Source organism: Mustela putorius, unplaced genomic scaffold (assembly GCF_011764305.1).
Source record: "Mustela putorius furo isolate JIRA1106 unplaced genomic scaffold, ASM1176430v1.1 tig00000759_pilon_pilon_pilon, whole genome shotgun sequence".
In the NCBI taxonomy this organism is placed as follows: Eukaryota; Metazoa; Chordata; class Mammalia; order Carnivora; family Mustelidae; genus Mustela; species Mustela putorius.
In genome coordinates this window covers 2,982,962-3,004,562 of record NW_025421467.1, presented here as the reverse complement: position 1 = coordinate 3,004,562, position 21,601 = coordinate 2,982,962, and the positions used below count along the sequence as shown (strand labels likewise).

The 21,601-nt window shown below is 33.8% G+C and overlaps 1 protein-coding gene across 5 annotated transcripts in view; it reads left to right on the top strand.

Annotated features, from left to right (window-relative positions):
• EPHA7 (EPH receptor A7) overlaps positions 1–21,601 on the top strand; it is a 172,059-nt gene that overhangs the window by 129,216 nt on the left and 21,242 nt on the right. For 3 of the 5 annotated variants that reach the window (XM_004766888.3, XM_004766887.3, XM_004766890.3), the window contains exons 6-9: positions 11,691–11,815; positions 14,430–14,613; positions 19,482–19,590; positions 20,291–20,346. In XM_004766888.3, coding sequence (XP_004766945.1) covers positions 11,691–11,815; positions 14,430–14,613; positions 19,482–19,590; positions 20,291–20,346 — 474 coding nt within the window. The remainder of the gene's footprint in view (positions 1–11,690; positions 11,816–14,429; positions 14,614–19,481; positions 19,591–20,290; positions 20,347–21,601) is intronic. The other 2 variants (XM_045084229.1, XM_004766889.3) reach the window with 1 other exon arrangement.

Here is a 21,601-nt window from a genome sequence, read left to right as displayed (position 1 = left end):
TAAGAATATTCATGTCATTTCATGATATGTAATAGTGTATAAATTAAATTTATCTAAAGAAGGGATTATAGTCATGTACATATTGTAAGGCAATATAGAGTAATTAAATGCGAATATCAAATACAAAATAACTTAGACATTCTTTAAAATCAATTAATAGAATATTCATGTTATAAGGAATTTAGATAGCTATGCATATTATAATTAAAGATATTCATAACATAAGCATTTGGACTAAATTAATATTTCAAAAACTGTCAACAGATATTACAACATTGTTGTGATTGAAGTACAACACAATTCTTTCTTCATTTATAATAAAACATGTTCCAAGACCAAAGAAAATTGAAATGTTACTTTGATGACATATAAGGGAGGTTTTGGTCATTAACAAATGACAAATGTGTGTGTGTATATATTTATTAACAAATGTATACATATATACATAAATGTGTATATTTATACACACATATCTTTTATTCTATTTAAAGGTTCATTTTCATTATTAAGAATGTATGGTTGTAGACCATAGTCACTTTGTTGGCCTTATAAATAACGTAGTCTTTAGCTATCTGTGGATTCATGGAAAAGGTAGAAATGGAGCCAGATTATATGATAGACCACATGCAACAGTGGTTTTTAAACACTATCCTTCAAAATATTTGCTCTCTTACCACTCAAAATAGAAGAGGGTGGTTCACCTGTACTTTGCTCTCAATTCAATACATATTTCAATATTTTGAAAAAGATGCATGTTATTGGTTTCTTTTCTGTTTTAGTAGTTATTTCATTTTTTCCAAGGATATATTACTTCCAAATGACTTAACATTAATGTATTTCTGCTTAGCTGGTACATATAAAATAGTATAACTTATAGAAATTGGTCATTTCTAAATTTTAAAGATTGAATAAAAATTCTCAATATAATGTTTAAAAAAGTAACTGTTGTCAGCATTTATTATGGAGAGCCCTGGAACCCTACCTTAAAATGATGATTTTTGTTCCTCCCAAAGCTGCAAAGGAATTGTTCTCAAACTCAGCTGTACATTAGCTTCAACTGAGAAGCCTTTGAAAAATATGTATGCCTGACTTTGACCTTAGAGCATTCTGAAATGAGTCCCAGGCACCCATAAATCCAGTACAGACAAAATAATAATATATAATATATTGTTTTGAGCTCTTAGCATGTGCCAAGAATGGTTTTAAGTATTTAATATGTATTTATATATGAAATTTCTAGAACAACTCTATTTATGAAGCATGTGATCCAGTAATAGCTATTTTAAAGCTGAGAAAGCTGAGGCACCAGAAAGTTCAGTTCCTTGTTCAAGGTTACACAATTTGCAAATAAACAATGGAACCCATGAACAAATCCAGTAGACTAGTTCACGGGGGCCATACCCTGCACTCCTACACTCAACTGCTTCTGTAACTTTCCTGCCTTTAAGGAACATCGGAGTAGGAGGATTTTCAAAAACTACAAAATAGCTAAATGTTACATCATGTAGTACTACCAACAAGGGAAATAGTATTTTAGGGGGGAAAAAAAAAGTAATAATCAGTATTAGCTGAAGCAGAGGAAGAATGATTCAGTAAGTTGTGAGTTATTGGTGGAGGCTACTAGAGAGAGATCATGGGTTCAGTCTTGAATCTGGCTCTGTAGTTATTCAGTTGATATAAAATTATCTCTTGCAGATTATAGACTTGGTGGCAACATTCCTGACAATTAGCTTAAATATGTAGTTATACCAAACACTGAATTAGAAATGATTTCTTTCTTTCTTTCTTTCTTTTTTTTTTGAAACAGGGAAAGTTTTTGTGTGGTTTGCTCTCAACTGCCTCCCAAGAATTTACTGGCACTTGGCTCACACCTCATCTAGCTATTACATTTACTTGTGCATTCAAAATGTGCATATTCACATTTTAACTCATTTTCTACATTTAAATCTACATGAAAGTGAGAACTGAGAACTTCGGCCTCATCATCTTTGCGGTCCGTTCAACTCTTTGTTTATACTATATGCGGTCATGAAAAATTTTATGTTGAATTTATAAATGAATGAAACTCTCATCAGAAATCAATACCATTGTTGTTAGAGTGATCTTACCTTCTGGGCATTTAGTGTAACAGTGAAGGATACTTAAGACTAATGCTAGAGATAGCATTTTAAAAGACACTGCTACTCAGAATGCTAATATATGATAAGTAGCTTGCCCCAGAAAGAAAATCATCAAGAAGCCTGCAAAGAAAAAGAAACGCTTCTTTCATCAGGGAAGTTTCACTCAGAAAAAGAAGTCAGTTGAACAATAACAAAAAAGTACTTGCTGCCATAGATGTCCATTTGACACAGATTCCTCACCTCTTCATGGGCCTCTGACTTGTAGCTGCACTTGGAAGTAGTCTGCACTAAAGTGGTACTGTTTCAAACACTTAAGTGATAATAAATTTATTTATTACTCATTCCCTTTTATGAAGCAATGACTCTAAATGAGTTTTAACAATAGCCACATTTTGCCTATTCAGTCCAGATAACCTCATCCACCTTTTTTTAACCAGCAGGCACTAGACTGCTCTAAAATATTTTATTCTCCTTAGAGGATTCATACTAAATACTAGTTTACCAGCAGTTTCATTGTGGCTAATATACAAGAGAAACAGATGGGAAAGGCCCATGTTTATTGATAAAGGTCTGGTCAAATACTTCATCGTATTATAAACACAGTTGACGAAAGAGCTATGCGGATCCTCATGTGTTCAATAATGCAATTTTTAAAATGAAGTATAAGTGAAAACATCAAGGTTTTGAACTGTGCTATGAGAATAATGCCATTCATGTAAAAAATGCATATACTTGCACACACCTAGATATTTCTGAAAAGATTTCAAAGAAACTGGGGCACCTGGGTGGCTCAGTGGGTTAATCCCCTGCCTTCAGCTCACATCATGATCTCTGGGTTCTGGGATTGAGCCCTGCATCTGGCTCTCTGCTCAGCGGGGAGCCTGCAAATCTCAGCGGGGAGCCTGTGATCTCTGTCAAATAAATAAGTAAAATTAAAAAAAAAAAAAGATATTTCAAAGAAACTGCTAAGAGCGATTGCTTTAGAGAAGGGTAACTGTGACATGGGACCAGACTAGGAGGGAGCCTTATACCTTGTGAATTTTGCTGCATATACATGAATTTACCCTTAAAAAAAAAAAAAAGTAATTTAAAAAATCTCTACTCAGAAAAAAAAAAAAAAATTCTACTCAGTTTGACCTCTTCTGGTACCTGCAGGTTCTAGGATTGTTGTCCTGAGCAGGTCCCTCAGGGTCCCCTCATCATTATGACACATCATGGATTCTCAATGAATGAATGAATGAATGACCACTTGGCTTTCCTCCTAGTGTCTGCTCTCACCTGGGATTATCATGCTGCAGCTGAAAACAGATAGGAAGTAGAATTTAAAAACATGGGATTCGATCTCAAATCTGCCCTTGAGTGGATGCTACTCAATTTCTGTAACCCTCAGCTTTTCCACCAATAAAATGGAACAGAACCTACTTCACAGGGCTATAGTATGGAAGGAAGAAGATCGTACACATATGTATTATTATACAAAGAATATTATGTGAATATTGTCAACTGTAAGGATTTATAGAAATGCTACAGTGCCTTGCATGTAATAAATGCCAAACACATACATGTTAAATAGAACTGAACTGCAGGCAGTCCCCAATTTGTAATGGTTCAACTTATAATTTTTTGACTTACGATTTTTTAACTTTACAAGGCTGCAAAAGTGATACATGGTTCCTAGAAATGGTACTTTGCATTCTGAATTTTGATGTTTTCCTGGTCTAGTGATATGTGGTATTATCCTTTCTGGTGAAGCTGGTCAGCAGCCCTGAACAGTTGCAAGGGTGAACAACTGATATGCCTACAAGCACTCTGTTTTCACTTTCAGTATAGTATTAAATAAATTGCATGAGATACTCAATACTTTGTTATAGGATAGGCTTTGTGTTAGGTGATTTTGCTCAAGTATAGGTTAATTTAAGTATTCTGAGCACGTTTAAGGTGGCTAAGCTTAGCTATGGTGTTTGCTAGTTAGATGTATTTAATGCATTTTCAACTTAAGTATTTTCAACTTAGATGGGTTTATCTGGGCATAACCCCATCATAAGTTGAGAAAGATCTGTAGTAAAAAGTACTTATTGATTAAATAGTAAATAGTACCTATTGGTTACCTATTGATTAAAAAGATAGTTAAAATGTACAACTTCACATCAAGGGTCCTTAACCTTTCTGAATTGTTACATTAGGTGATCATTTATTAGTTACTCCTTTGTAGGTATGACTGATGTGAATGGTATAGTTAGTTCTGGGAAGGATCCTATTTTATACCTTCTGTTTATATAATATTTCATTTTTTACATATTGTAATTATATGAACATTACAAATTAGCCCTCATCAATTAGCATTTTGGAAGTTAGCAGGGGTCCCAATATATACTTAGAACCAATATCCACAGTAGCATTCTCCACCACCCTTACCTCCTTGCCCTTACAGCATTTTATTTTTTGTTTTGTTTTTTTTTTGTTTGTTTGTTTGTTTGTTTTTCCCCCTTACAGCATTTTAGATAGAGATTTTGTCAGGAAGTGCTACCTCCTATGGTAATTAATTAAACATGCAAACAATTGGCTCTTAATCATCTGATGATAACAGAGAAGAAAATTCTCATCTCAGCAAAATGTTTTGTCAGATCATTTTTATAAAGATACTGTGACTATTGCTTTAAAGGACAAGGCCATTCTTAGTTGTTCAAAGAGTGAAGAAGTGACTTTTGTTGTTCCGGTTATGCATTTTTTTCACTCTACTGGAAATTTATTAAAATGACTTACATATATACTTGACTTGGATTTCAATCCAGGATGTTTTCTTTTCCTGTGCTGTTAGTTCGAGATCATATTCACTTTTTCAGAGAACTTTCAGATCTTATTTTTAGCTCTTACTGAATTTGCATTTTTAATAATTGTTTTTAGATTCATTTAGAAATCCATTCTGATGTATCTTATTTATTATATTGTATATCTTACATTTTGGGTAAACCATCATCTTCCTAATGGGTGCATTAAATAGGTAGCAACGCAAAGTATGTAATTTAATTTTGAAAAAGATCAATTCATTTTCCACTGTTTTTTTCAACTACTTACAGAATGAGACTTGTATGTTTTAGCCACAGATCATGCTTCTATCCAACAAAAGGAATTCGATAGACCTCTATTGCAAATGGATTGTTCATAATTGCTTCAGACTCAATTGCCCTTAGTTCCTGCACTTTTTCTTTCATATGAAATTTTATATTTATTGCTCATAATATTATTAGTGACCCTGTTTTTTTCACACCCAGGGAGTTGAAGTTGAGTGAAATCATAGGTTACAATTTTTTTGAAAGATTTATTTATTTATTTATTTATTTGAGAGAGAGAGAGAGAGAGCACATACAAGTGGGGGGAGGGAATAGAGGGAGAGCATCCAAAAATGGGGACACTCTGCTGAGTGTGGAGCCCCACAGGGGCCCTCAATCTCAGGACCCTAAGATCATGACCTGAGCCAAAATCAAGAATTGGAAACTTAACCAGATGAGCCACCCAGGTGCCCCACATGTTAGAATTTTTGTGTATTCTAACATACTCTAAAAATGGAATTGATACATTATATGATACTCCATTGGATCGTGTGTACTTATGGCCTAGTGTTTGTTCTTGAAATAATTTTCTATATATTTTTACACATTTGTCCTGTATTGTAAAAATGAAACATCTGTGGGGGGGGCACCTGGGTGGCTCAGTGGGTTAAAGCCTCTGCCTTCGGCTCTGGTCATGATCCCAGGGTCATGGGATGGAGCCCCACATTGGGCTCTCTGCTCAGCAGGGATCCTGCTTCCCTTCCTCTCTCTGCCTGCCTCTCTGCCTACTTGTGATCTCTGTCTGTCAAATAAATAAATAAAATCTTAAAAAAAAAAAAAGGAAAAGAAACATCTGAGGGGAAGAGTAAGAAAGTTAAATTTTGCATTATAAAATGCTAAACTCCTAAGAATACACGTTTGTCATTTCAAAGGATTGTAAAAAAAATGAATTCCAAGGGCACCTGGGTAGCTCAGTGGGTTAATCTCTGCCTTTGGCTTAGGTCATAGTCCCAGGGTCCCGGGATCGAGCCCCATGTGGGGCTCTCTGCTCAGTGGGAAGCCTGCTTCTCCTTCTCCCACTTCCTGCAGCTCTGCTTGCTTGTGCTCCCCCTCTTTCCCTGTCAAATAAATAAACAAAATCTTTAAAAAGAATGATTTCTATGCTGGATAGCAAATAAAGCATTAAGTAAAGACTATTATTCTATTAGTGTCAGATCTGCATTTGACTGTGTTCTAAAAATTTCTTAATTTTCACTTTTTGTATTTACCTAATGGAAATCTAACAACCATCAATATAGATTTAACAACTTGAGATGCATGGTAAAAGTCATTTCATGCTTGTTGACCCATCTTACTTCACTGTATTGTTTAGAAATACAAGTATTTTTTTTTTTTTTGCCTACCGTTCTTTATTGAAATTCAGTGAGAACACTTAACTGTTATGAAAATAATAACTAGTATATATAAATCACTTTTTAAATCCAAAATCAATTTCATGAGCTTTATTTGTGTTCTATTACACACACATGAAAATATTTCTTTTAAATGTATATTAGAGATTATTTCTTATAAGATTTTGCAGTTTGAGTCCTAATTAAGATAAAAATTCCTTGATTCCATGCTATTTCAATATTAAGTCTGACAGATCACATTACTAGAGTAGCCTAGTATCCTATTTTTTCATAGATTTCATTAAAATTCCAGTAAGTCTATTTTCATTTTTTTTTTGTTTTGCTTTGTTTTTACCATGTGTATTAGTTTTCTCTTGCTACCATTAAAAAAAAAAAAGAAAAGAAAGAAAGAAAGAAAAGGAAAAAAAACCACCTACTGTAAAACTCTTAAAGCAACACTCATTTATTATCTTCTAGTTCTATGGGTCAGAAGTCTGGGTGCAGCAGGGTTGGCCTCTTACCTGGAGGCTCTGGGGAAGTATGTCCCAAGTTCATTCATGTTGTTGTAAGAATGTGGGGCTTTTGTACTTGTAGAGTCATGGCCTCCATTTCCCTTCCTCTGTCAACTGGGGCCAGTCTTAGATCTTAAAATCTACTCCCATATCTTCTCATGTTTCCCATGTGGCCACTCCAGTAATAGCAGGTCAATTTCCTCTCATGTTTCAGATCTCCCTGGATCCTCCTTCTATAACATCTCTTTGACCTTGGCTGGAGAAATTTCTCTGCTCCTAAGGGCTGATATGATTAGATTGGGCCCAATGGCAAAGATCCAGGATAATATCCTTATTGTAAAGTCTGTAACCTTAATTACATCTGCAGTGTCCGTTTTGCCATGTAATGTTCCATACTCACATGTTCCAGGAATTAGAGTATGGACATCTGTATAGGGCCCTTCACCTATTATACAATGTTTTTAAGTTGTTTTTTCCTCCACTTCATGCAGGGAATTTTTGTTTTCCATACCTGTAAGTAACTTTAATATTTTAGTAGGGAAAAATGGAAACTTATGAATATTCTCCATCTTGTAACTTAAATATATCTGCTATATTTAGATTTTAATTAGAAATTGATTAAGATAAAAAAAATCTTACACGAGTGCTTGAAGCTCAAAATCTATAAAATGTTGATTGGTTCACATCTGTATACAAACCCACCATTCTTACTGATTATTTTTAAATTCAAAGCCTTTTAACTAATAATTGCAGCCCACAGATTTTTACCTTTTGACCTGTTATTAGACTTCTGATTTCCTTTCACATCAACTTCATTGACTTTGTTCTTATGCTGTTGAGATTTTCTACTTGAACCACAGAAACCATTTTCTCAATTTTCTAAGATGTTCTTTCACTGTCAATTGTAGAGACTCCATATATGTCCCCAATAAGTTGTGAGAATCTTCCATGTTTCTTTGGTTGAAATCAATTCTTGTATTTGAATATTGCTAGAAAGTTAGGTAAAAAATGAATCTGTTAAACATTTGTTTAAAAACCTACTAAAATTTTACATTTAAAACCTCTTCTCTATGTGGTATTTGTTTTCCTACATTTTCCAATTTAGGAAATTTATTTTTTTTAAAGATTTTGTTTATTTATTTGACAGAGAGAGTGAGAGAGCACAAGCAGGGGGAGCAGTAGAAGGAGAGGGAGAAGCAGGCTCCCAGCCAGGTAGGGAGCCCAATGTGTGGCTTGATCTCAGGACCCTGTGATCGTGACCTATGCCAAACACAAATGCTTAATCTTCTGAACCACCCATGCACCCCCAGGAAATTTATTATTATTGATTATTATTTATTAGCTTCCATTAATTCCGATTACAGTAGATTTTGTTTCACTTTGCTAATTATAAAAAATATAATTTAAATATCATAACACCTAATTGGTTGTTAAGTGTGTATGTAATTTATTTTTTTTTTTTAAAGTCCATTCTTTTTTTTTTTTTTAAGATTTTATTTTTTTTTATTTGACAGATAGAGATCACAAGTAGGCAGAGAGGCAGGCAGAGAGAGAGGGAGGAGGAAGCAGGCTCCCTGCTGAGCAGAGAGCCCGATGTGGGGCTCGATCCCAGGACTCTAGGATCATGACCTGAGCCGAAGGCAGAGGCTTTAACCCACTGAGCCACCCAGGCGCCCCAAGTGTGTATGTAATTTAGTTGTAGACATTTCTTTTCAAAATTGACTTCAGATTGTAGTTAATTGGGTATTTTGGTGTAACAGTGAGTGTATTGGTGAAATCATTACAATGTGGTTAATTTAGATTGACTATATTAAGCATAGAAATCATTATGTCTTAAGATTAAAGAACTTCATGCCACTTCAATTTTACCTTTACATAGAAGTTTATCTGAAAATAATGACTCTGCTAGAATCCAACTCACTTACAGATTTTTGTTTATAAAGTATATATCCTTATGCCTAAGATATTGAAACTCAAGGGAAAATATCATCAATTCTCCTGTAAAAAAATGTTGCATCTGAAGGACATGAGACAGACAAAGATATTTCCTATCTTGCGTTTTGCCTATTCTCAAGGGCCATGTGCTAGTACTTCTAGCTTTGACCCTCTTAAATGTGTGACTCAAGATAGTATCAGCAAGGGACACATTTTTAAAGGGAATTTTCCAGAAAATCAGGAGTATAGCTATTTATAGATGTGGCTCCTTGTACAAAAGGGGAAAATCACTGTTAATGGTGTGATATGGGTTTCAAAATGCCATATATTACAAATGTATTTTTTGACATCTTTTTCTCCCAACCCCCAAACTACCATAATTTTATTGATAAGAGTTCTTTTCCAGGATGAAATAATGAATATAATTTTAGTGTGTAACTTGCAGAAATCAAATCTTGTTCTATGCTTAGATTTTGCTGCGACGTGTCAGAAACTAAATGAGGTTACATCTATACCCCATGTCTCCTCCATACCTTGGAGAATTCAGTGTCTCTTCACCTTACTATTTAGGATAGAGACTAAGCAAAGTCATATAATTTGCTTTACACTGAAAATCGCATTAAGCTACGTGTGTTGTTTGAAAGAGACCTAGACAGCGCCTCCTCTCTACCTGTTTCCAGCAAATATATTTCCAAATAGCACACATCATACATATCATAAAGCCAGATCAGAGATCAGCAACTTTACTGAGTAATTCCGGGTATTGTCTACTGCAGTATTCTTATGTGTGCTGCATTCTGTTTCTTACTAAAGTTTAAATATAGATTTTTCTGAATGATTTTAAGTAAATCAGACGCTTGGAAATTGCGGCACCTGGGTGTCTCAGTCGTTAAGCGTCTGCCTGCCGCTCAGGTCATGATCTCTCGGGGGTGGGGTCCTCGGATAGTGCCCACATAGGGTTCCCTGCTCAGCAGGAAGCCTGCTTCTCCCTCTCTCAATCCCCCTGCTTGTGTGCCTTCTCTCGCTGTGTCTCTCTCTGTCAAATGAATAAAATCTTTAAAAAAAAAAAAAAAAGAAGAAGAAGAAGAAGGACTACTGGAAATTATTTGCTAAATAGATTCACCTCAGAATTCGTTGGGGTTTCTGTTTCCCCAGGCTATGGCTTGAGGACGCAGCCTCTTGAACACCCCAGGTGGCTGAAATATGCTAAGCATGTTCTGGATGGAGAGACAAATCACTTTAGAAACAAATTCTTCTTCGCTGCATAGATTCAGGTTTTAAAAGTCATGGCAAAATAAGATTTCTTATTAGAAATTTGTTTCATTGGAAACATATCAGAAACACATTTAGTCTGTAAACACAGTCTGCTGAGTACTTCAGCTGCATCCCCCTAAAGGGAAAGTTGTTCCACTTAATCTGCCCTAGTTACGCTTCTGTTAGTAATCTGAGAGGAAATATGGGAATCATGCATCTTCCATGTCCTTCCCGCAAAATCGCCAAGCCAGAAAGCAGCGAAAAATGTTTTTCCTAGACATTGATACTAGAAAATATTAAGAAGTAGAAGTAACAAAATAAAGTCAAAGGTATAAACATCAGAAGCTTGCTTAAACAGCTTTCGCCCCATATAATTGCTTTTCTGTCAGCAGGATTATTAACAATTTTGGACATCTGAAAATTAAATTAACAGCCTGAAAATATTTTGCAGAATGAGATAGAGCATGATACATGAAACATAATGACCCCACTGAAATTCAGCCAAACCAGTGCAGCTACTCATTTAGACAGAGAAGACAACTAGTTAATCATCACGGAGCAAATTAGACAGAGCAAATTAGTTTGCTACATTCCACAGTCTTAGCTACCAAAAAGAGTATATGCCACTAATTAGGATGAAAGGACTCTGAGCATATTATTATCTATATAGAAAGAGAGAGCAAAATTGTAGCTTGAATTGCTTCTATCAAAGCTTGAAACCTAGGTTACGTAGACAGAAATTACATGTGCAAGAGCCTAGCTGTGTGTGTGTGTGTGTGTGTGTGTATTCTCAAAGAATTCCAATTAACCTTGGGAAAAAGTTTTTACACTTCATTAGGTCAAGATGCGAGAATGCTAAAGCAGCCACCACTTATGTGTGTGCGAATACATACAAACACACACACACACACACACAAGCACACACACACACACACACAGTTAAAACATAAAAACATTTTTAAAAAGTGTGTTCCCTTTAATTGAAGACTAAAGTAGCCATTCCATATATTTTATTCTTGCACAGCATTAAACTGTTTTTTTTCTTTTAAAAAGTATATCTCCACCGCATGTGAAGTAAATATTTGGACTTAGTTTATCACTGGAGATTAATCTGAAATCATATTTTGTAGCCTTAATTAGCATTCATTTGCTTAATTGTCATTCTCAGCCCCATCATTTCCATTTTTCACTAACTTGAACAATGCTATCTTCTGCTGTTTGCACTTTAATTTAAATTTCTATTAAGGTTTATGAACAGTAATAAGGTCCTGTTTGAATATTCATTAGCTTCTGAATTGTGAGCTATGAAAAGGTGCTTTCTTTTACCTTAATGAAACTGGCACAGCATGGGACTGATCAGTTGTGACATTTGATTTGAGGCATCCAGTGAATTTTCTCATTGTTTATTGACATGTCTTGTCCAAACAGCTCCCTCGCAAGTGAGCGGAGTGATGAAGGAGAGGGTGCTGCAGCGGAGTGTCGAGCTTTCCTGGCAGGAACCAGAGCATCCCAATGGAGTCATCACCGAATATGAAATCAAGTATTACGAGAAAGTAAGTGCTAAGAACAGCTGAAATGTGCAGCCTAGGTGTCTCGTGTCATCCTCCTGCACTGTAGACTAAACTTGGTCATGATGCCAGCTATTTGGAGCTATTTTGAAATTCATAGTTAATTTTAGCCCTTTTTAATAACCATCTCAGGTTCATCATTATAATCATGATTTCTGTGTATTAAGTTTCTGGGTTATACAAAGGAGACTATTCCATTAGTGGGTATATTTGTTCAATTTTTGATATAATAATTAGATGTAGGATTTTTTGGTACCGTAGAGCCATGCAGCTCAATGCGTTTTTGAAGAATGATTCTTTTAGGATCTCTGCTTGGGCCCTTAATGATTTCTTTTATTTATGTGGTTTCATTAATGATGATGGTGGCCTCAAGTAGTTTAGTCATTTGAACAAATAAAAACATTTTCCATGATAAATAGTGTAGTTCCTCCAAAATTCAGAATCAGATGATGAGGTACCGCTCCTTTAAATTCCTCCAAATTTGTTCTACATATGGCATAATAATCATATCTAGCACTTCTTCACACTTCTTTCTCCATGAAAAATAGGATGGCTAAAACCCAAGTGCTGCCCTTTAGTCTTCATAATGGCTGAGTTTTAGTAAATAGTGATATAATTGAGTGTATGAGTGCGTTTACTTCTGACCTATTTGGAGGGGCGTGGACACCCTGTTCACAAATTATTATATAGGCTCCACTTCACAGAAAGATTTGGTTCAAGGTTTGAAACACAGAAATGATTAGTATTACTAATATGAATATTGGTAATTGATATTAATGTTATTATTAATACAAGTGTTACTTACTGACTTCAGTATGTTAGCTGAAGTTCTATAATATGCATAGCCTTTAATCATGTAGACAGAATTTCAAAATAGGACCCAAGCTTTGGAAAATCTTGGGGGCAGAATTTACTTGACTGAACAATTTAAATGTATGCAGTGCATTGGCAATAAATACATTTTTCCCTTTGAAGAAAAAACAGTTTAAGATTAGTTTCAATGTTCAGATTAAATTTATAATATTTTTACATACTATTTTCATTACTAATTCATGACTTTCATGGCCAAAGTTACATTTTAAATACCTTATTTGTGTACCAGGAAATACAGTTCTTGCCCTGTCAACTGTGTTTCTGAGGAATCTTTGTTTTTACTATTGGTTTTGTTATGTCTGTTTTCCAGTGAGCTCTAAGAGTTTATAGTTGGTCCCTTCTGAAATTTCATCAGATTTCTAAAGCAATGAAATACATTTTAAAAATGTGTTAAGTAGTAAATGACAGTATAGTTTCTCACAGTGCAAGGAAATATTTTGCACATCCTTAGTCTGGAATAAATTTGTTCAGATAGTTTCTTTTCTATTTTGTATGACAAAAAAGAATGTATCTACATTTGCTGAACTTACAAAGTTGGCAATTATTAGAATAATATATTGCATTCTAACATATGAAAGCATGTGGTCTCTATATATCATTATGTCATCTAATATCAGTTATGCCTACTTCTTATATTGAGATAAATATATATTTATAATACCAACAATCATTTTTATGAATGATTATAATTAAGACAATCAAATATCAACTTCACTAAATACAGTTTAAGCACAAATTTATTCAGACTTTTGCAAATAGCATGAAGGCAGATCAAACAACCCAACTGACATTTTCAGATTTCAATGAATAGTTTTATTGTCAGACATAGTTGAGCACCATTATTTATTATAGAACAAGTAAGAAACTATCTAAAATTGTATATTTTGATATGTAGTTTTTATAGCTTTTTAAATAAAAAGCCATTTGAGTCATTCCAATTAAGCTTTAAATATTTATTCATTTGGATATTGTTTTGATGGGGTTTTTTATATTCTTGGGTTTTTATAATTATTTCATTCTTAGTCTTATCATTTATGATAAATGCATTTTTAAACTCTACAGGCCTCAGTTTTCATGAAAAATGAGGAAAATTGAACCAAGCAATGTTTAAAATATTGCCAAATTATACAGTGCTTTAACTTTTATATTGATAGTTTTAATTTAAAATATTCCATTAAATATTGTTTTGTAAAAGTGGTTCTATTCTGTGAGAAATGTGGTTTTTAATGAAAGCAATTGATATGTCAGTATGGTGGTGGTATTAGCTAAATTTCTTGATTTAATACCTTTCCTCATTTTTCGCATATGGCCTTTTGCTTGCTGAATAACATTCAGGAAAAGTATTAAAAGACTACATTATGAAGGGAAGACCTCTATTAAACCATAGATTTTACAAGCATACCCAGGTTTTGGTTAACAGGACATTTGATTATATTTATGGCTAAATAGTTCTTGCCACTGTGCCCTCTACCAACAAAGCAAAAGCTCAAAACATATAAATGGTTTAACAAAATTATTTCTCTTTGAAATTTATAGAACAAAGGCATGTGTTCACATTTCCATTTTATATTATCTTAGAAACAACTCAATGTTACAATATTCCACAGGGTACAATGTAGCCCTTTATAAAAAACAATGCAGCAAATTGAAATAAATTGCAAGAATTGGCTGTCAGATTGCCTGGTTGCAATTACAATTAAATATTCCCTGAATATATTGTTTCTAGGATCAAAGGGAACGGACCTATTCGACAGTAAAAACCAAGTCCACTTCAGCTTCCATTAATAACCTGAAGCCAGGAACAGTGTATGTTTTCCAGATTCGGGCTTTTACTGCTGCTGGGTATGGAAATTACAGTCCCAGACTTGATGTTGCTACACTAGAGGAAGCTACAGGTAAAATGTTTGAAGGTAATTACCACCTCTGCTTTGGATTCTTATTCTCTATAACTGTCACATTTCCCCCCCCCAATATTGAGGGTGATGATTTGGTTCAAGATTATTTTTATATTTAAAGGTGAATATATATGCATAAATATGTACTTTGTATTTGTTATACAGAATAACAATTTAAAATTTGCTGTTTTGTTTTTCAATGTTAAAATCTCGTAATTTATATGTCTTTTTAATATGCACTGGGGATTTTCTGGAAAAGATGAAGTCAGAAACAGAAACGGGACTTATTCAATTGTATATTGACACAGGCTGTTTTTATAGAATCCAAAACAATATTACTCCGGTTGTGTCCATCAAAGGTGGAAACCCCAAAATGAAGCCAGGATATACACAGGATGGGCCAGGGAAAGATGATCTATAAAAATCTGTGTTAATTTAAGTCTCTTGATTTTTAGCCATGATTTCCAAAATTGCAGTTCAGAGAGATCTTAAAAGTTATATTTATTTTTATCACCCATTTTCTTCTTTTATAAAATATTTCAAACGTACCAGAGAATATATTTAAAGTATACATGAAATATTAAGAATAATAATTAAATGAATATCTCTGTATCAACCACTCAGCCTAAACATTGAACAACATGGGGTGACTGAGCTAGTCACTGGGGTGACTAGCTCTAGCTCAGTATGTTAAGCGTCTGCCTTCAGCTCAGGTCATGATCCCACGGTTCTGGGATCAAGCCCCGCATCAGGCTCCCTGCTCAGTGGGGAGCCCACTTTTCCCTCTCCCTCTGCCTACAGCACTGCCTACTTGTGCTCTCTCTCCATCTCTCTGTCAAAAACTAAATAAAATATTTAAATTAATTAATTGAACACCCCCAGTATCTTGAATCCCCTTTATCATTTTTTTGTTGTTGTTCTATAGTTCCACAGAACGTAACAAAAATGCATGTGTCTGTAGGGTACCACAAATAAGCAGAAGTATGTGGGAATGCATGTCCCAGTTTACTGTCAGAGCTTAAGTTCAGGACAGCTTGAGTGCCATGCTGGTTTTTCTTCCATTACCTGAGGAATCAGTGTGTGTTTCTGTATTTCGGAGTTCTTGATTTCTTCAGATGTTACTGCTAGGCACGAGGTTTACCCAGCTGCTACCTCATTATCTTGCCAGTATAGTCCTCCCACAAAATTCTAAACAGATGAATTAAAAAATATATTATGTGATCTTCTTTCCTCAATTTTTAATTAAAATTTGTAAGTAATTTAAATCAGTATAATTTTTATCAGTTATTTTGACTTCAGAAAAATATTTTTATAGGTCTTTTAAAAGACAAATTGACAAATACTCTTTGATCAGCAAATGCTTGTAAGGTTTGCTGTGTTTTTAAGTTAAGCAGTAACTCTCAGAACCTCAAATATATTCAGTGGCCACAAAAATTTTAAAGTGTTTTACATTAAGATATCAACATGTGAAGATTTCAGTGGCCTTGTATCAGATATGTTCTAGTAGTTTTCAATTTAGACTGATCTCATGATATTACTTTGTGATTTCTCATATAATAAAACACCTTAAGGAATGATTTATCATATGATAATGAATTTCTTAAACTTGTTAGATACCTTAGTTATCTCACATTACCTAATCATTCCTTATCAGTTAAACCTCTGAGTTTGAAAACTTTAAAAATGAATCTGCGCATTGTTCTGACTTTGTATTGAGAACATTGGGCCAAACTATTTTTTATTGATTCCTGAGATCCGTAGATGTTATTTTCATTATTTAAAAAATTAAACAACTGATATTCAAAGAGAATAAGATGTAGTAGTAAACCCAAAAGATCACATGAAGTGATGTTAAAACTAGATTTTTGTATTAAAAATAATTTATGGTTTTAGCAACTGAATATTCTCTCCCATGGGAATGTCAAGTTGATGAAGGAACAATCCATTTATCTTTTCCTTGCTATTGTCTTGCCAGTTCCTACCATCAGTGCTTGACACATAGAAGGCACTCAATAAATAAGCAAGGAATGAAGACCTCACAGTCATCAACATAGAACAGATTACCACTATCAATCAGTGCCAGGAGACATATTCTGGTTTCACATCTCAGTTTTCCATGTCTAGTTGTGAGACTTTGCATGACCTCATGTACCTTAATTACTAGCATAGCAGTATCTAAGTCAATGGTATTCTAAATATTACCTAAGTTAATGTACATGGAGTACACACAGAAAGTCTCAAGTCAGCTTTTACTTATTATTTAGCATAGCCATCCCCAAGCTTTTGTTCTATTAAAAAATGCTAGGGCTATCCAAAGAGATTTTGATTATTTGGATTATATCTATCAATATTCACTATTAGAAAGTAAAACTAAAAAAAAATAAAACACACAAACACACATTTCATTAGCCATTAGAGTAATGGTGTTTTCACATGTCATGTAACTTCTAGAAAACTCAGCTGTGCACCTGTGAGCATATGAGAGTGAAAAAGGCAAATAACATCACATCATATTAAATAGTTTTGACCCTGCAGATAACCTGGAAAGTTCTTGAGGGACCCTTGGGTTTCCAGTCCACCCTTTGAGAACTGCTGGCTTAGCACAAAGTACTGCGCTAAGAATTAGGGATGTGGAGAGACACATGACACAATTATGCTGTTTAAAGGAGAGAGACTTGTACACAAATTCTGTCGTACAATTAAGCATTGGAGTGCATGACCCAATGCTATCAGAGTGTCAGGAAACAATGATTCACTGCTCTTGGAGGAAGGGAAAAAGTGAACATGCCACCCAAGAGAGGTCCCCTAAGCAGTGTTTGAAAAGGGAAATTAAACAGATTATTCCATTGCACATGTATCCTAAAATCCCCATCTCTTCAGAATCAATACTACTGGTTTTACAATTTTGAAATCATAATGTGACGATTATGGCACTTACAAATTACTTTTAAAATGCATTACCCATGAAGGAGATGAAAATATTAACTATAAATTTGACTGTGGAAAGATTAAAGTGTGACCCTGAGTACCTATAAAAATGTATAAATATTCACAAATTCTAATCATCATTCACCTGAATTCAGTTTTTCACTGCAGTTCTGTTTTTGAGGCTAAGGCAGAACTGAGCCTAAGACAAGCAAAGAATTAGACCCATGGGACACAGTGATTGAATGGAAACAATTTCTACACATATGTGTATAATTTTTCCTCCCTCAGGAAAAAAACTACTCTGTTCTTTTTTGTCTCTCTCGATATCTAATATATACATATATATATATATGTATATATATATAGAGAGAGAGAGAGAAATATATATAGAAAGAGATTTATGCATATATATACACACATAAAGACAGATGAAAATTTAAAATAATCTAACTAAGCCAAAAAAACAAATATATTTGAAATCTTTTTTGTTGTTGAATAATAATAGGCTGTAATTCAGAAATTGAAGCCTAAAAGTTTCCTTTTTCTCAGCCTCCCTCCCTTGTATAATTCCCTCAGGGAGCAAATCAGCAGGGGTTGAATTAGGGAGAGTGTGTATGCCTTTGTTCAGAAACTGTCTATTACACAGGCGCTACTTCACTATTTTTTGATATAAGATCTATCTATAGTTAGCTTAGCATAGGTATACACAATTAAGAAATGTGTTGTCAAGAGGAGAACATAAATAAATAGAGAAGGGTCAATCAGAAAAACTTTATGCAAGACATACTCTTCCTACGTATAATTTACCGCCCTGGAGACCCAGTCCCTTGCCACCACCAAGAAGGAGTAGTATTTTCCATCCTGCTTTATATTAAAGATTACAGCTGTTGACTGTTTCAGCAATAAACAAACTATATTAGTTTGACATTATATATGAAATGATATTTGCAACTGGATCATTTGTTGGAATACATCTTCTCATTGTTTTTACACTCCTTTGATTATTTTATGAAGTCTGTACTGACATCGAAAATATAATACTCTGGGGAAAATATGACAATTATGAATTATCATATAAGTAGAACTTCACTAATTTGGAAAAATGGAAGTGAGAAGGCCATGTGACTTGATGAGGAATCGGAATCAGGGCTTGCTTTAAAGAACACATAAACACACACTGCTCCCAAGGAGACTCTCAGGAAGGTCCAGCTGGACTTGTCTTAATAAGCATAGAAGAATCACTTAGGCTTGTACAGGAAGTATCTGCAATTAGATAATGCTAAAATGTTTCTTTAAAGTACCTCCAAAAAGTTTGCTCTTTTTGTAAAGAGCCTACCTCCTCTGTAATCTTAAACTCTCAAATGTGTGTGTAGCATACTTTGTCAAATTAGTACAAATACTTCCACTCATCTTTTTCCTGAATTATGGTACATTATAAAATCAGGATGATTTACTATAATTCCATGATGGTTTTTATTTTATATTAATAATATGAGAGACCACTTAAGATGCTTTGAAAAAATGCAGAGTATGTGTTTTGTTTCTTTTTTCATATATCAAAAAAAGAGTCACAAAGATCGCATACCTTGTTGGGATGGAAAATGGAGATTTTAATAATGATTATAGATCAAAGACTTCTCTCTGTTGATTCATAACTAAGTTTTCAGCAACTAAGCAGGAGTTAGCCATTCAATAAGGCATTTTATAGGCATCTTTTATAGCTGAGTAATATAAAATAGATGAAAGTATTGTCCTTACCACGCCTTTAAAATGCAAAAGAAAAACCCCACAAAACAGCATTTATTTAAGTTAATATTATTACAACATAATGCATTTATTTAAAATTAGAGGTGAATTAAAAGACATAGATATCTCTTATTCATAAGATTTTGTTTACCCTCTCAAGTTCTTACATGGTGTTGAGTATTTCTGAGCCTATTTTCCTCTCTTTCCAGCGACAGCCGTCTCCAGTGAACAGAATCCTGTTATTATAATTGCCGTGGTCGCAGTAGCAGGGACCATCATTTTGGTGTTCATGGTCTTTGGCTTCATCATTGGAAGAAGGTAGAACACAAATTTGTTCTAATCTTTAACACAAAATTTATTGACTTTTCAGAATTATGTCAGCCTATTAGTATTTAGTGTACAAATTGAAATATATATGAAATACTAGAACTTTATAAGTAAGTAACTTTGTAGGTAAGTAAGTAACTTTGTATTAGAACTTTGAAAGTAAATACGAAATATTAAAGGTCAATAAATTCCCTTCTCCCAAGGTCAAATACAGTATGAGCTTAATCATTCATTGCCTTTAGTTTAAGTGCAATGAGCATTGTAATTTCTATTGGGTGTGTTTTTATTGGTTACTTTTAGTTAGGTTTTCACCATAAATATAGGAGATAGCTGAGGAAAGATGTACACATTTAGTTCCTGGGTCAGTGGAGACCATTTAAAATCTTTTGTTATCGCTATTGTTTTTCAGAAAAAAGTATAAGCAAATATTCACTCACTGATAAATTTAAATTTATAAAGTATATTCTCTCTACATTATCTCACACAAGTACTTCATATTTTGTACTTCTTTTAATCATATGAGTTACTATATTATTATCAATGAGTTCAAACTATGGACAAGATTTTTTTTTGTATTTTGTTTATTGCTCTAACTAGCATGTTGTCAAAGAATTAAAGCAGTTGTACTGAATTTTAAATATATAAAGTAAGATTATTGGCTGAGATCATCAAAAATCTGATTTTTTTCTAGGCACTGTGGTTATAGCAAAGCTGACCAAGAAGGGGATGAAGAGCTTTACTTTCATTGTAAGTGTTTGGTTTTTCTTTATTATTATGTACCCCAATTAATACAGACACCTGGTTGTTAGCATTGGCATGAAAAAAATTCCTAATGTCTCATGCTTGAAAGTACATAATGAGCTCAAAATGTTGCTTTAAAGCATTTGAACAGGATATTTAGAATGAAAATCATATGATGTGAATTTTAAAAACATGGAATAGCTTGAGAAATATAATCTCTCACAAGAAATTTTAATATTACTGCAAGATATTTAGCTGCTTTTATGTCACGATTTTTCGTTTTGCAAATTTTGCCCAAGTGTTTCATACCATTCTAACAAGAATCCATTACAAGTTGCATGGCCTGTATTCTAGCTAAGGAATTCATTTAGAAGTAGAAAGGCAGAACCTTGTTTTCCCACTCAATGAGCGATGCTACCATGAAAGGCCAAGCTATGGAGCCTCTTTTTCTTCAGCTACTATACATTGTCTGTTGTGTAGATATTTCCCTTGATATCAATTTCATAATAATAGGATTCAATCTTCCACTGTTTTTCTGGGGCCTTGGGTTACCTGATTTTTAAAAATTGATTTTAGAAGTCATATTTAGAAGAGATCTTTGGAAACCAAAGGAAGTAGATGCCCCTCTGCATTAATCTTATTCCTGTTGCAATGTGGATGACCAGGGAAAAAATGAGAGCTATGCAAATAAATATTATTACTTCACGTAGCCAAAGTAAAGATCTCATGGTCCTATGATTTGAGTTCGGACACTTAATGATGTTCTTATCCAAACCCACTCTTTTATTGTTAATCCTTGAAAATATTAAAAGACAATTGTATTTATTATTTTTCTTGGTAGCATAATATTTACTAAAATTTCTCATGAATAGATGAATTTCCTAACTGGCCTAAGAATTATATCAATCATTTTGTTATTTATCAAATTACTTTGTCAGTATCTAAGAAGATATTGTTGTGTACCCATCCTAAGGTCACAAAAATGTATAAACATCAATCAAGAAAATGTGTGGTTTAAAGTCATAAATTGTGAGCATTGTTATTACCGTTACTATTATTACCAATGATGAGTTTGCCATCGGCAGTTTATAGAGATACACAGAAAAAATGGAGGTTACATTTTTTTGTTTTTCCCAACATGAGAGAATATCTTCCCCCAGGGGAAAAAGTAAATCAAAACTTGAATGCCTGAACTTTTATATCTAGTTTAATATGTATCTAGAAGAGTAACTTATAATTCCTACAATGCCCAATTCTACCC